This window comes from Drosophila ananassae, chromosome 2R (assembly GCF_017639315.1).
Source record: "Drosophila ananassae strain 14024-0371.13 chromosome 2R, ASM1763931v2, whole genome shotgun sequence".
Taxonomy (NCBI): Eukaryota; Metazoa; Arthropoda; class Insecta; order Diptera; family Drosophilidae; genus Drosophila; species Drosophila ananassae.
The window spans coordinates 703,898-721,382 of NC_057928.1; the positions used below are offsets into that span (position 1 = coordinate 703,898).

Here is a 17,485-nt window from a genome sequence, read left to right on the forward strand (position 1 = left end):
CATGCTTGCCAGGGCTCGCACATGCGAATTAAATTTGTCCGAAAGCTCGCGAAGCCTCGTCGCCGATGCGCACTCTACGGCCCTCAGATTCATTATCTCATTAACATGAGCTTGAAAAATGAGCCTGCGATTACTAAACCTTGTGTTTAGCAGCTCCAATGCGACGTCATAATTTTTGTCCGTGAGCTCCAACGATCGAACAGTCTCCAAGGCAGATTTACGAAGGTAGGACCGCAACCGTTGAAGCTTCTGGACCCGACTGATGAATGGGTTTTTGTCCACCATGGTCGAGAACAGTGACCGAAATTCAAGCCACTCCGCATAACCTCCACTAAACGTGGGAAGTGGCAGTGGCGGCCAAGCCTGAAAGGTTTTGCCAAATGTATCGAAATTAATGGCAGAAGATGCGTTGTTCAGCGTCGAACTCGCCGGCAACAAAGTGGAGCGCCTCATAATCTCCTGATCCAGGGTGAAGCGTGGCTTGACCCGACAGTCAGCATCAAATATTGTAATTACACAGGCAGACAATTTCCAACTTTTTTTTTTCCTCCACGCATAATTTTACCTGCTCCATATCCTTTAGGCTCCCCTGAAACAAAGTCTAGAACAAAAATAGGTTCTATCACCCACAGTTTCCGCGGTACATATCAAATATTTTTAGTTTTCTCAGTGTAACTAGCCGCAGCGGTCCATTCTATTGATTCTCTCAGATTCGCATGCGCTTTGTTGTTTTTTTGTAGCGCATGCACTTTTTGAGCTTTGGTAGAGCTTCTGCGCAAGCTCTTAGTTTATGCACTTGTATATTCGGCATTGTTTTGGATCGGCTTTGGGGTTTAATTGACCCATAAATATTGAAATATAAATTGAACCTCGTCTATTTAATTCGGTCGCTATCAAAACGCTGATAGCGTAACAGCCACTGTTTTGGGATGCTGCCTAGGCTAAGGGATCTGTTAAAGGTAAAGGGATCTGTATAGATACATAGAAGTCTGGCTAGAGATGCTTCACTTGTATTGGTCCAAGAGAAATCTTCTATTTTGAGAATGTCAAGAGTTGTGGCTGATTGGGATAGAATTTTCCTAAGCCTTGCAGTTTGGGCTGAATTTTGAGCTGGATTTGATGACCTTTTAGTCCTTGTTTCTTCGTTTCCGGGTTTTGCTCTATTGAACAGGGCTCTACTTGTTGTCTGGAGGGTCGCTATCTCTGAAGACCACCAGGGTGGCCTGTTTCACTATTTTGGTTTTGCTCTGCTTTGAGAGGATGTGGTAATACTTGGTTCAGTGGTTTTTTTATGGTTTTGAAAAATTGCTGGTTCCGTGTTTTTGAAATTAAGGGATGTTTCTATTTACCTGTGGTCGAAGAAAGAGTGTTTATCTAAGACCTTCCAAAGGTTTACGGGGCTAAGTATCTGTTTCGATACAAGCGTGTGATCAATGGATTCCCTACGACTTGCAATAATGAAGGGTGGATCATCTCCCTTATTGCAGAGGAAAAGGTTTGACTTAAGAATCAAGTTGCAAAAAGACTCACCGCGGTCGTTTGTGTTGGAGCTGGTCATTGTTGTTAGTCCAGAAACCCTACCTCCTGCTATCCATTTTTTCTGGACTAGGACTAGGTCGGCTCCATCCTCAGCCAGATGGAGCAGCAGTGCAACTGAGGCTGCCTTACAATGGTGTTGGTGTATCTGCAGAATTCGTAAGGACATATGACAGTTCAGCCGCCACCATTGTGATCTCCTTCTACTCTTTGTCGGAGATGTCTTCATCGATGACCCGACTAGCAGCCATCCTGAGCTGAACGGAGCTGAAAACGAAGTTTAGCTTTTCGTGAACAGCCTCTATGGGAGCTAGATTTTCCTTATTTATGATAAGGACCGCCTGGTTCGCCGGTCCTTCCATCTCTTCCACCTTCGCCACACGCCACTCCGTTGTGGGAAGGTGGGGGTTACACCTCTGTAACCTGGTCAGGATCTGGCTTGGCTCCTTTATGGAGGCCGGGATCCAGCTCCTTGCTTTGGGCCTACAAGGGACGTCTCACCAGCTCAACGCAACTAGTTTGACGCCTTCATAGACACCCTTTAGCTCATCTACCGTCGTCCTGTACAAGTCTGCGGACCTCTCGACATCGCAGGCTATCACTTTAACGCTGCCCTGGACCCACCCCACGTTTTTGCAGACAGGATGGGGGCCTAGTTCCCGGGCCAGGAGCTCAAAGCATTTTGCAGTTATGGCTGCTTCTACCCATCTCCACTTATCCCTTGGAACTTTATCGTCGGGGTTACCCCTGTCGATAACCCCGAGCAGGTTGCGGCTTTTCGCGAGCTTTGTGAAGGACCTTTTTGGCTGTGTGCACAACCGTTTCGCTATTGGTGCTCCCGGCATATCCCGGGAACTTACCCTCTTGGGAGCCCACCCGTCTTGGGATGCCAGCCGCTTCCGGTTCGCTATCCTTTCCCACATGCGGGAGGCATCAAGGCACTTGGGCCGGGAGATGCCGCCATGTAGGTGGCGGTAGTGGGTGGTTTGCCCGGGTTAGGGGTGGGGACCGCCTGGCTTGCTTGGCCGGACGGGTGGGCTCACTCGCTATTTGTGCAGTCTTCGATTTTTGACTAGACTCACTCGTCATTGCCAGAGCTATAGTTTTTTTTTCCAGTATAAGTGAAGTGTTATTAAAATCAAGAGATATTAGGTTACTATTAGGTCAGAATTGGCGAGCCAATCAGAATATGTGAGACATTCGCTAAAAAAATCGTCTGGATGTGCACTTTTGGTGGATATAAGCGGATATATATTTGGTGGATATAATGCCCTCAAAGGCTTCGCAAAGCTAATTTTTCGTTTTTTAGAGCTCTTCGTATCGCTTGTCATCGCATACAAGACCAGATTTTTCTCTGAAACCAACCCACGCGTTTGCTGATAGGAGGGGCACGTTTTTATACCCTTGCAGAGGGTATTTTAATTTTGGTCAAAAGTGTGCAACGCAGTGAAGGAGACATCTCCGACCCTATAAAGTATATATATTCTTGATCAGGATCACCTCTTGAGTCGATATAAGCATGTCCGTCTGACCGTCTGTCCGTCTGTCCGTCTGTCTGTTTCTACGCAAACTGAGAGACTAGCAGTTTTAGAGCTATCCAGTTGAAACTTTGCATACATCCTTCTTTTGTCTTTGTTCTTAAGTCGGAACGGCCGGGATCGGTCGACTATATCCTATACCTTCCATATAACTGATTGATCGGAAATGCCATAACTATGGTGTTTTTTAAGTTAGAGGGTTGGGACTTTCAAACGTGTTATTTGGTCAAAATATCTTATGTGCAAAATTTCATAAGGATCGGCCGACTATATCCTATAGCTGTCGTAGAACGATGGAAATTGGCATAACTTTGTTGTTTTTCAAGTTAGAAAGATGGTACTTGGTACAGATTCTATTTTGAACAAAATAATCTGTTCTGCCGAATTTCATAAGGATCGTCCGACTATATCATATAGCTGCCATATAACTGAACGATCGGAATTGGCATAACTTTGGTGTTTTTTAAGCTAAAATGATGGGACCTTCTAAGGATTCCATTTTGGGCAATCGAATCAGATCTACCAAATTTCATAAGGATCGGCTAACTGTACCCATATACTATGGTGGCCAAAAATATTTTGACATAGCGATGCTTCATTTTCTTTTTCAATTATTTCTTTATTTAAAGGAAAACAATTATTGATTTAATTTCAAATAGATATTAGTAATGTTTTATTACCAAAATAACAGTTTTAGGTTTTTTATAAATATATTTTGTATTTATTTTTTAATTTAAACTAAAATAAACTAAATTCGATAGGTGGCATAAGTATTTTGACATAGCTTTGTTTCACAATTAAATATAACAGAGTGCAACAGTGATTCTGAACCTTTATAGTGAAATAGTAGGAATTGTTTAACTGTTCGAGTATTACACAAAACCGTGTATAAAAAATTGTTTAACACCCTAAAAATCTTGATTTATTTTAACAAAACCAGTTTTCGGGACTTTTTTGCGCTTAAAAATTCCTAAACTCGTTTTTTTAAACCGATTTCAAAATTGCCGATGTTTTTCAATAGTTAAAGGTTGTAACTTTTGAAAAAAAAATATATCTTTGATTTTTTTAGGCAAAAAGGACAACATTTTTACACCTGAAACTGAAATTTTCGCCTTTTGATCGTGTTTTTCGGATTTTGACGCCAGTTTTTCGGTACAACTTACAAAATTTCTGTCATGAATGCCACATATCAATGTTGTCTCATTAATACTGAATAAAAAGAGACAAATTTCATTAAAAAACTATGAAAATTGTTGAAGTTATAACGGTTATTCCAAAAAAAGTCAATTCAACATTGCGAGCACTATAAGAATAAGAGCATATTCCTACTGTTACTCCGGTGCGCTCGCAATGTTGAATTGACTTTTTTTGGAATAACCGTTATAACTTCAACAATTTTCATAGTTTTTTAATGAAATTTGTCTCTTTTTATTCAGTATTAATGAGACAACATTGATATGTGGCATTCACGACAGAAATTTTGTAAGTTGTACCGAAAAACTGGCGTCAAAATCCGAAAAACACGATCAAAAGGCGAAAATTTCAGTTTCAGGTGTAAAAATGTTGTCCTTTTTGCCTAAAAAAATCAAAGATATATTTTTTTTTCAAAAGTTACAACCTTTAACTATTGAAAAACATCGGCAATTTTGAAATCGGTTTAAAAAAACGAGTTTAGGAATTTTTAAGCGCAAAAAAGTCCCGAAAACTGGTTTTGTTAAAATAAATCAAGATTTTTAGGGTGTTAAACAATTTTTTATACACGGTTTTGTGTAATACTCGAACAGTTAAACAATTCCTACTATTTCACTATAAAGGTTCAGAATCACTGTTGCACTCTGTTATATTTAATTGTGAAACAAAGCTATGTCAAAATACTTATGCCACCTATCGAATTTAGTTTATTTTAGTTTAAATTAAAAAATAAATACAAAATATATTTATAAAAAACCTAAAACTGTTATTTTGGTAATAAAACATTACTAATATCTATTTGAAATTAAATCAATAATTGTTTTCCTTTAAATAAAGAAATAATTGAAAAAGAAAATGAAGCATCGCTATGTCAAAATATTTTTGGCCACCATAGTAAATGCTTCCATATAAATGAACGATCGGAACTTCGGCCCAGGTTAGCTTTCCTTTCTTTGTTTTTAATTGCTTCGAAGCACTTTAAGGTCCATTTCAATTTGTCCTAATATGGATTTACCTTGATACTAAATTCTCATACATATACCTTATATTTGTAATATATATATTGTCGGATTACAGTAAAAACCGCCATTTAACTGCAAGGGTTAATCAACTTCATCTCCGCTCGTTTACATTTCTATTTTGTTATTATATACGTATTTCTTTTAGATTAATGCGAGAGGAAGAATCGCTTGATAACATAAAACAATATTATGTTAAATGCCAAAATGAAGATGGAAAATACAATGCAATTCAGAATATTTATGGGTGTATAAGTATTGGACAGGCGATAATATTTTGTCACGTAAGTATATATTAAAAGTAAAAAAAATAAAATTATTAAATTTTTTTGTTTCAAGTGAGGATGAACAATTTTTTTTTTGTCCTCGTTTCTAATTTAGATTAATTGACAAATATAGGAAATCTTAAAAAAAATTTATTTGAAATGTAAAGCAAAACTGACCTCAAAAGAAAAAAATTAAAATGCATCTCTCGAAAACAAGGTTCCCAGTAGATCATACCATTTTTTAATTTTGGATTTAAAGAAAAAATCGAAAATTTCTTCAATTAAATAAAAGTTTTCAATCTTATATTTTAAAAAAAGTTATGGCTCTCTACAAAATCTGTAATGGTTTACTAAACCAGCTGAACCTGCAAAAGATAGTTTTAGATAGTTTAAACAGTTTGCTTTTTTAAATTAAAAAATTATGAAAGAAGAGCTCTTATTTGAGAGTTTACATTAGTTATTGAATTTAAAGTTTGTTTTTTTATGCTGTCTTATCGTCTATTATTAATTTTCCGTTATTTTGGGCAATTGCCCTTAAGGAATACAAGCTACAGATCTTATTTATAAGTGGGTATTTTATATATACTACTAGCTGACCCGGATGGGGTCAGCACACAGATGGTTTTCACACAGATGGTATTTGTAAAAAAATACGGTGATCTCCTTATTTGACTTTCTACTACTATAACCCTTTAGTACAATGAAATTATTTTCGAATAAAGACGAACATGTTGATGTTGGTATACAAATTCACTAGACTGAGATTCGAAGGAGAAGTACGTTAAACACAATTAATTAAAATAGATACAAAATACAAATTTATCATATTTATTATTTCCATTTAAATTTATAACAAATAAAGTATATTACAGTATAATATAGTAAATAATATGTGACGCTTAAACTCATGAATGAAGTAGGCAAGGTAGACAGTCTTAAACTTTTAAACATTAATATCTATTTTTTTGAATTATAAATACTTTCAATTAAATTTAACACCAATCGGTGCACAATGTTTTTGGTTAACCTGTCATTACCTAACACAAATAGATTCGACGGTTTCCCGACACGTGAACACGCAACATATAGTTGCTCATGAGAAAATCATGGATTTTTCAAATCTAAATCACAATTGGACATTGTTTGACCTTGAGATTTATTTATAGACATGGCGAATAGGAAACTGTAGCCTTTTGAAGGGTATGGTAGAATATGATGGTATCATCGGAATACGTGGCAGCAGGACCACTTTTCCTTTTAACCTCCCAGCCAAAATGATTGCTTCAAGAATGTTTCCGGTGATCTTTTTGATGACCAAAAGCGTACCGTTACATAATTGAGGTGGATTCAAATTACGGAGGAGAATAATAGAGAAACCAATCTTTAATCGAAGATTATGTGGTGGCATTCCAGGGATATCTATTGAATTTAAAAATTCAATCGGAAAATTTACACTTTCATTTTCATCAACAAAAGTACCGATTGATTGAAAAGTCATCAGATCGCCTGGTAACAACTATTGTATCTGGAAGTTAATTTCGTCAACATCAATGTTTTTGGCTGCCAAAATCGCCCTTTGACTAATCCATTCATGATAAAAATAATTATTCTGTATATCCGGAAAAATACTCCGAATCAATTCATTTTTATCCTGAACAACAGTGTAAAAATTGTCGGGTAGCTAAAGCATTTGGTTGCAGTTCTATTTTACCGTTCCCAATATCTAGTAGTTGTTCGGAAAATATTTGTGCTGATGGATCATTTTGCAATTGTACTCGCATATTAATGTTCAATGGAAGTGTTTCAACACTTCGCCATAAGAATGATTGTTTCAAACATGCATTAATCTCATCCGCGAAAGTAGAGCAAGGTATAACCGGTAAGGTCTGCCGGAAGTCACCAGACAAAAGTAAGATAGCACCACCGAAAAGTTTATTATTGCTGTTTAAATTTTGCATAGTTCTGTTTAATGCTTGTTGGCACCTAGTGCCAAGACCTACTACCCTATATGCACACTTTGTAATTTGATCCAATCAATATGCATCAGCATGTCGCAATATACAAACCCACTAACCGATTTTCTCACCTATAAACAATTAGTAATAAGCATAAAACTATATCCAACCTATTAACCCAGCACTAGTAGACGGCGCCAAAAGCAGAAGCAGCATATCAGCGGGAAGAAGCGATTGACCGATGCAAGTAAGAACCAGCCAGCTAAGCCGAAATGCGCAAGCAGTACATGAACAAACAATCTGAGTCAGCAGACTCAGAGGTGGGTGACCCTGGCATTAACCTTAGTTTAGCACGTCCAGAACTTTGACCTTTCTTAGATTTAATGATGTATAAGTTAGCATCTTATATAAGAGTTATTCTTCTGAAATAAAGACAGTTCCGAAATCAGAGTCAATCGTCTCGTTACTCAGTGTCTGAACCACGGCACTTAAAATCAACCTACTTCAAGTGATCCTGTGTAAAACGGTTCACGAGTTGGTCCCGCGGCATACCAGTCTACTTCGAGTGTTGCTCCCGTGAAACGGACCGCCAGTAGACCCCGCGGTACCTAACTACTCCAAGTGTTGCTCCCGTGAAACGGACCACGAGGAGACCCCGCGGCATACCAGTCTAGCTCGAGTGTTGCTCCCGTGAAACGGACCACCAGCAGACCCCGCGCTATCTAACCTACTTAGAGTGTTGCTCCCGTGAAACGGACCGCCAGTAGGACCGGCCGATAAGGAATCAGCCGAACCACCATACCACCGGTACTTGAGGAAAACCACCCCAGGACTTCAAGCACATCAACTCATGCCTGATCACAGCAAGCGTCTGGCCAACCCGAGCAGTCCCTTGCAGAATCCAGGTAAATTTAGTCAGGACTATTTACGGTTTTGACTACGACTCCGGGACCTACCGTTACTCCCGTGAGTTCAAGTTTGACGTAGTTGCCGCATAACGCTCTACGGACGAACAATGCTTCAAGTGAATATTTCTGTGCCATTGTGCACTCATCACATATTATTATAGAACTCTTCCGCAACACTGCAGCTATTCCATTATTCTTTTTGGTGTTGCATCTGGTTTATTATGAACGTCCAATGGCAGCTTGAATGTTGAATGTGCTGTTCGTCCACCATCCAGTAAAGTAGCCGCAATGCCTGACGATGCTACTGCTAATGCGATTATTTGTTGCGACCGATTTTTTGTTTGGCAAGAATCAACGATATTAAAAATGTCTTACCGGTTCCACCGGGTGCTCTGGCATCGAGTATGGTACCGGGTATGTTCTGGCATCGATTTGTTTGTCTAATTCGATGCAAGATGTCTTCTGTCATACAATTTTTATATTTTTCCCACAAAGTTTGGGCTTGCGAGGAATAACATGTCGTCAAAATAATTGCAAACAACTGACGAATGCTATTCGGTGTCGATGTCAACGCAGCATCAGCAAGCGTTAAGTCCCAATGGTTAACGTGTTCTAGCAATCGCAGTTCACGACATGCATCCTGGTTTGTATTGAATACTCGACCATTAACTGTTCGTAAAAATTCAAAAGACGTTGGTCCGGGAACATTCACTAATAACAAACGTAAATAGAAGCACTCACGTTGGTTTGGATGTACCGTGTAAAGTCTTAGCTTTGAATATGCCTGTAATGGAAGGATGTGGTTTTCCTTGTTTCCGTGGCTCCCATTTTTTACTGAATTTGTTCCACCAACGTCTTCGCGAATTAGCCAAAAACATCAGGTTTTTGACACAATGTAAAAAATTCAGTTAGAGTCGTTTTCGGAGCTTCAAACGCTCTTTGGAGAACATTTTCTTCAATGAAGTATACACGTTGGCCGTTTTCAAAATGTATTGCCAGATGTTGGACAGCAGGATCTCTTTCGTGGATGGAAAAGCTGAGAATATGCCAAATAGCTTCATTGCTGCTAATGTATCTGCCCATTTGGTATCGTGCTATTTCGTCATTTTTATACCCTTGCAGAGGGTATTATAATTTTGGTCAAAAGTGTACACAGTGAAGGAGACATCTCCGACCCTATAAAGTATATATATTCTTGATCAGGATAACCTCCTGAGTCGATATGAGCATGTCCGTCTGTCCGTTTCTACGCAACTAGTCTCTCAGTCTTAAAGCTATCGAGTTGAAACTTTGCACACATCCTTATTGCCTTATACAGGCAGTATATAAGTCGGAACGGACGGCATCGGTCGACTATATCCTATAGCTGCCATATAACTGATTGATCGGAAATGCCATAACTTTGGTGTTTTTTAAGTTAGAAGGATGGGAGTTTCAATGGATTCCTCTTATGTCAAAATAATTCGATATGCCAAATTTCATAAGGATCGGCCAACTATATACGATCCGCTATATATCTAATAATATAAGATGCGTGGCGCCACCTAGCGGACTGCAACTCAACTGCAAGGGTATATAAACTTCGGCTCCGCCCGAAGTTAGCTTTCCTTTCTTGTTATTTATGTTTTGTACAGGGTCCGGCACTCGAAGTGTAACCAACTTCAGACCGCTCCCGCAGCTGACGCGCGGGCGTCGGCTGTAGGTGAGTTAGTTTAATGACAGTTTAGAGTATTGTTTACAAGCGCATGTAAGCATTTTGCCGAGATCACACGAAAAAAAAAGTTGCTTCGCTTCACACGAGGCTTCGCTTGGCCGAAAGTGGTCAATTTCCAAACATTGTGTTTTCTGACGAGAAAATTTTTACAATTGACCAATTCGTAAACTCCCAAAACGATAGGGTTTACTTGACCGACCGTTCATACGAGAATTTGAGTCATCGATTGGCCACTAGGAGGCAGCACCCGCCACAGATAATGGTTTGGGCCGCTGTAACCGCAGATGGGCGCTCTCCAATCGTTTTCATCGATCCTGACGTCAAGGTAAATGCGCAATATTATCGGGAAAGTATTCTGGAGGTTGCTTTGAAGCCGTGGGCAGATAAACATTTTGGTGGCAGACCATGGACGTTTTAACAGGACTCGGCACCGTCTCATAAAGCTCGAGTGAACCAAGAATGGCTGAAAAACAACGTTCCGAACTTCATAACGTCCACACAATGGCTCTCGAATTCACCAGACGCGAATCCCATGGATTATTCTCTTTGGGCCATTTTGGAGAGCATGGTCCGAACTAAAAGATAAACTAGTCTCGATGCACTGAAAAAAGCTGTTGTTCGCGAGTGGGCCAAAATACCTGCAAGTCACATTCGGGCAGCTTCGATTCGTTTTTTGACCGTCTCAAGGCCATAGTCAAGGCAAAAGGTGGTCATATCGAGCAAAAGTGAATTGTTTCTGAATTGTGTATTATTTTTACACATTTTGTACTTTGAATTGAGTAAAACTAATTTTCCAAACTGAATTTATGGCCTTTTTAATTGGTTACACTTCGAGTGCCGGACCCTGTACTTCAAATATGGCCAAATCACTGCCTTTGTTTGCATATTTACAAAAATACTTAATTGATTTAACAGAACTGCAAAGCTCAATATTGATATGAGCTTTGTAAGTTTTTGAAAGTAGTGGTGAGTATTGTTCCACCCACTGATTATTAAACTCAAGTTGATTTGGGAAGTTCGGCAGTCGCATTGTAAATGTATGGCCACCATTACCAGTACTTCTGGCGGCGATACATTGGATAACCATCAATATCCGTAATCGTGTCATTCGTATGCGGCTTTGGGAAGTTTTTTTTTACATTTTCCATTTTCCATGCACGGTGAGGTCATGTTAAAAGCACCGCATGGCCCATTGATCATGTGTTTGGTGACAATATCAAATAATTCTTGATCAATTAATGGGTCTGGAATTTCGGCTTAAATTATTTGATCGATTTCTTCAGGACGAATTCTATCTTTAAGCCAAACCTAAATGTGGGCATGAGGCAAACCTCGCTTTTGCCACTCTATCGTATACAGCCAACAACGTGTGATACCAAAAATTGAATATTTAACAATAAAATCAATTAATGATTTCAATTTTTGTTGAAACACACGTGCAGTTAAATCTTGACGATGAATGGCTTGTTGTCCTGGCAATAGTAAAGTTTTTATCTATTCCCAATTCGGATTCATGTGAATGTAATAAATAAATCCGGTCGGCCGTAATGACGTACGTAAGTTATCGCATCTTGTATGTATTCCTGCATGTTCCGTGGACTGCCGATGTAGCTTGAAGGTAAAATGAAAGCATTACCGATGTCATTGGGATTTCAATTTCCATCGATGTTTCCAGCAACAGCATCTCGTAAGTGAATATATTCTTCCGATCTTAGTTTTGCCTAGTTGAATCGAAGGAATCGCAAGCGTTATCGAAACGATAATGAAGAATAAAATTGTCTTGATGTTGTCTAACCATTCGGATGTCGGTGTGCGTAGTAGTTCATTGAGCTAACTTTCTTATTTCTGTAATCACCTAAGAAAATAAAAAATAAAATGTAATACGAAATTAAAACATACAGTAATTAAAAAATTATTAAAACAAATACTATAAATTAAAACATACTATACATATAGTAAGAAAGTAAATAGATATTTGACAAATTTACCGGTATTTGGATCATACTGTTTCATATTAAGGTGACATTCATCTTGTCCTTGCCAACATATCTATGGATATTGTAGTGCGTCATATGAACGGTGTAGATCTGAAATCGTACTGACAGTGTTGTCTCGCCGGGTAATTTTTATAGATCATTTGTCAACTGAATCACCAACCATGATAACAGCAACCTCATCAACAGTTCGACCGTTGAATCTACCAGCATGTTCACCTAACGGTACTTTGTCGGCTTTTATGACGATTTGATAATTGTCATTTCGCAGTCGTGGCGAAACTCTTCTCATCAATTGAATTAGTTGATTGTGATCTTCTAAAAAATTTTCCAATAATATCACAATTTCTCTTAACTCTGCATGTTCAATAAAATTATACAGGCACCGAGTCGTCACGCGCTCTTCACAATCGCCCATAAAATAAATTTGAAGAAATTCCGGATTGTTATCAGGCATCAGTGATCCGATTTTATGGTACACCTGGCTTTGAATTTTGAATGTAATTTCAAAATTACGTCCATCGGATTCACGATCGAAAATTTTAGTTGCCCCAAATGACGTCATTTGGAAGCAAGAATTAATGAGTGTTAATGAGCGGCTGATCCGTTGATTTCATCGATCTAGTACTCGTAATGTACCTATGTTTCGTTCTCGTGCCGCTCTTATTGTAATATTCTGTTGCAGACGTTCGTCACGGTGTTCTTGAGATTCTTGTGCACGACTTTCTGCAGTCCTGATTCTTTGAGCTGCTTTGAGCGTTATTGTGGTTAGATTTTTCGGTGGCATATTCACTGTATTATCTTCATTATAATATGAATTCAATTTACACTTCAGTATAAGTAACACGTGGCCGGCTATGCTAACACCAAAAATTTAAAAAGTGGAAATAATTGAATTATACGGTATCTGTTAGAATAATTTGCAGTTAACAAATAATTGTGACTGTCAAATAATAACAGACAAATAATAAGCAATAAATTAAAATTGCGACTATATTTTGATCCTATCTCTAAGTTGGATCGAACTGCACATGGTGTGCGCATTTTATTATAATCGGTTATGTGGTTTAGGAGTCCGTTGAAGACAAACATTGCGACACGAGATTTATATATATTATGACCCGGCTACGCGTTGCTGTGGCTAAAGTTTTTGTTATATTACATTATAGTAAACAATTTATGCTTTTTTACACAGATGGTATTTGTACAAACATATGGTGATCTACTTATTTGACTTTCTACTACTATAACCCTTAAGTACAATAAAATTATTTACGAACAAAGACGATAATGTTGATGTTGGTATACAATTTCACTGGACTGAGATTCGAAGGGGAAGTACGTTGAACACAATTAATTAAAATGTTCTTAAACTTGATATTAAGCAGAAATCAATAGGTACAAAATAAAAGTTTATCAGATTTATTATTTCCATTTAAATTTATAACAAACTAGCTGACCCGGACACGCGTTGCTGTGACTTTTTCACACAGATGGTATTTGTAAAAAAATATGGTTATCTCCTTATTTGACTTTCTACTACTATAACCCTTTAGTACAATGAAATTATTTACGAACAAAGACGAAAATGTTCATGTTGGTATACAATTTCACTGGACTGAGATTTGAAGGGGAAGTACGTTTAACACAATTAATTATAATGTACTTACACTTGATATTAAGCTGAAATCAATAGGTACAAAATATATTATTAGATTTATTATTTCCATTTATACCGCTAAAGGGATATAGTAGTAGAAAGTCAAATCAAAAGAAGATCACCATATTTTTTTACAAATACCATCTGTGTGAAAAAGTCACAGCAACGCGTGTCCGGCTAGTATAATATATAATACAATTTTTTCATAGTTAAATAATAATTGAATACTCCCATTTTCTTATGGTAGCATTCCTGAAAAGTTACAAAAATCAATAATTTTATCTGGCTTCAAAACGATGTCGAACGCACACATGAAACCGTGTATGTGAATGTGTGAGCACGCATACATATAAAGATGAGTTTAACCGCGGAAGAACCTTCTTGATGATGCGCTTCTCTGCGACTGAACAACCAAAAAAGTTCAATGATTATGAGCGTAAGATGAGAGTAAGATTCTCTCTGGGGTCTCCAGGGGCATGTCGCAAGAAAGAGGATGTGTGCAAAGTTTCAAGTCGATAACTTCAAAACTATAAAATTTTTTGTTTCCAGCAAAGGAAACTCCAGGTATTATGGTTATTAGTGTATATGGTGCTTTTTGTTGAATTTCACAAAGCTTTGTTTGTTGGGCTCCGAGCTACGGTTCATGGGTTTTGAGCTACGCTTATTTAATGGCTTTGGTAATTTTGTACTAGCTTTTTGTAGCTTTTGACTCTAAAGATGGCACTGCTGCAGTTTTTTGATGTGAGACAATTCCGTTTGTGTGGGAGATACGATGTGGGAGATATTGAAGTTTAGAATATCAATGATAATAAGAAGGTTTATTATAAGTGGAAAACTGAATTTTGTTATTGTTAACAGATCGATTATGCCTAAAATAAAAATATTTTATTGATCGCTATGAAGAGAACTAGGAGTGACAACAATATACAAGACAATAAACAATAAATGGATGACCGTCTAGGGACTACGCCCAACTTTTGTTAAAGTCCATTTTCAATTTTTTTTTGTTCTTTAGAAATCCTCCGTTAAAATAACAAAAATCTCTTCAATGCAGTTGTTGGTGAATGAGTGTTTACATGTTGCAAGCTGAAACCGTTCATTTAGATCTCGACTTAATAAGGAGTACTTACAGCTAGCTGCTGTAGCAGCTTTTTGGTCGAAAAACAAAAATTAAATTACCCAGGTAAAAAAATGCGTTTTTTTAATTTATAATTTTTCAACGACACAAATTTATTTTTTGTCAATTACTTAAACAAGTTAACTTCTTTTTCACATGTTCTATATGCGACACCAATACCAAATCCAGTTCCAAGCAATGCAGGCCATGGTCGTCTTTTGAAAAAAATCACAGACATAGCCAACCCAATGATTAGGCCACCACCTGTAAATGAAAATTCGTATATTATTTTAGGACAAATTTGTTACATACATGGTTTACAGGGCAAAAGTCGCACAGCCCATATTTAAAATCGAACTAGCGCCCGAGAGCACAAACCCCAAGTACTGAGTTCCCCTTGAGATAAATACTGAGTTAAAAAAAGTAGTTGTGATTAAACCACGTGGTATTTTTTGCAGTCTAATTCCAATAGACTGTTATATTGTATATCATTGACATAAACTATTTGGGTAAGAATTATCCAAACGTTCTCAATTGGATTCAAGTAGGGACTTTTAGGGCTATATTTAAAAAAAAAATGTCTTTGTGACTCTTCATGTGTAAATTTGGTCATTGTCCTGCTAGAACTGTCCTTAAGGACAAACATTAAATGTTATTACATGAACTTCACTTATAGATCATTTTACATATTAATATTGGAGAACTAAATTAACTAGGTTAACTAGGGTAAAAGCTAAGTTAACTAGGGTAGTAAGTTAGCTTAGCTTATGGTATTTAAATTATGGTTAAGATATCCAGGGGAGGTCCAGCGGGTGCGTGCTTTATAGTCTTCTGGAATGCTCGCTGTTGTCCAGCAGAGAGCTGGCCAACGGGTTCGGGTGGTCATGGAGGCTTTTGCCAGTCGCTTAGCAAGTCCAGCTGCATTTGCATAATTTCGGCTGCCCCCATGGCGCTATCGGAAGTGGTAAGGAAAGCGGTGTCGTCTGCATAGGTTGCTGCGAGCAGGCCTCTGAAGAACAGGGAGGTCCTCTGAAGAACAGGGAGGCCTCTGAAGAACAGGGAGGTCGGCCGTGTAAACTTTATATAGCAGCGGTCCAAGTACGCTGCCTTGGGGAACTCCGGCATGAACCACTCTAAGGTCTGAGATGACTTCCCCGCATCTTACCGCAAATTTGCGGTCTTCCAAGAATGATTTTAAGAACAAGAAGTATGGTCGAGGTAGGGCTATTTTAAGCTTGTAGAGGAGTCCGGGATGCCAAACCCGGTCGAAGGCTTGTTTGACGTCCAGCATGACGGCCATGCAGTACTTTCTGGTTTCGAAAGCGTCTTCTCACGGGTGGGGGTCAGTTCTTCCAAAAGATCCAAAAGTGGAACAGAAAGTCACTATTAATTACTAAATTCTTACATTAATTTCGACATCACCACGGGGCACCTGAGCGTCGCTCAACAAAAACCGACGTGCGACCACTTTGAAATTCGTTGAATCAATTTCGACGGTCGCCATCGAAGAAGAGTCACCGTACATAGCATCCAAACGGTCTTTGATTTCGCTGCCCCAGTTCCCTTCCAAAAACAAGGATCGAATCACAAACCGATATTGCTCTTTCTCGGTGAGGCTAAGTACTTATCGGACTGCCTTTCAAAATCGGGACAATTTTTTTTTACATACAGCGGCATCTCTGCACTACAAACCAACGTATTACAATTCCGTTAGACTCGTTGAGAGAAATTAAAACAATTTTTAACATCTTCTTAGAAATTTTTCCGTTTGAGCCTTTTAACATTCTAGTCAAGGGTTTGTCAATGGTTGCATATAAGATTCGGTGAGGCCCAGAAAGATACGCAGCTCTCTGATATTTTTGGGAATTGGGTATTTTGATATGGTTTAGAGAGCCAGTTTTCATAACATTATGCGCTACTACATAGCCTTAAAATGAAGTTTCTAATTTGAAACACTAAAATTTTTCTAATGATATTTTCATATGGGCTTTATGTAAAATACACAGGCCAACAGCAAAAAAATCTCCACGCATACTTTCACCTGCTCGATAAACTTTAAGCTCCCCTGAAGCAAAGTCCAGAACAAACATTGGATCTACACCCACAGTTTCCGCGGTACACCTAAGAGAAGAAATCGATAAAATTTTACCATATATTGAATAATGTAGGCCGTGCAATGGCGATGACCATCATTGTTTCTAGTACATATCATTTTTGAAATTTATGTGTACCAACTAAAATTTAATAATGGTATCTAGCAGTTACCGTATCTTTGGAATACTTAAATTGGAGGAATATAAATTGAATGGAATACTTAAATTAAATTGGAGTTTTTAATCTCATATTTTCAAAAAGTCATGGCTATCTACAATTTCTGCAAGCTTTACTACACAAGCAGAACCGGCAATAGATACGTTTTTAACATAGAAACAGTTTTAGATAGCCATGAAGTTTTGAAAATATGAGATTAAAATCTCCAATTTAATTGACGAAAATTATGTTTAACCACCTTTAGAAAATTCAATAAAATTATTTCGAGTTTTCCCTTACTAAACTAATATTTTAAGTTAATTTTTTTTTTTTTATT

General features: G+C 37.9%; 1 protein-coding gene and 1 long non-coding RNA gene across 4 annotated transcripts in view; one reads left to right on the forward strand and one right to left on the reverse strand.

Moving 5' to 3' along the window:
* LOC6503257 (DEAD-box helicase Dbp80) overlaps nucleotides 1-17,485 on the forward strand; it is a 102,382-nt gene that overhangs the window by 68,952 nt on the left and 15,945 nt on the right. For all 3 annotated transcript variants that reach the window (XM_032453868.2, XM_032453867.2, XM_001965783.4), the window contains one exon: nucleotides 5,433-5,568. In XM_032453868.2, the coding sequence (XP_032309759.1) occupies nucleotides 5,433-5,568 (136 nt within the window). The remainder of the gene's footprint in view (nucleotides 1-5,432; nucleotides 5,569-17,485) is intronic.
* Nucleotides 15,056-15,573, reverse strand: LOC26515601. Its single transcript, XR_001408367.3, has 2 exons — nucleotides 15,211-15,573; nucleotides 15,056-15,162 (listed from the first exon to the last, which is right to left on the reverse strand). It is a non-coding gene; the product is annotated as an uncharacterized LOC26515601 (long non-coding RNA).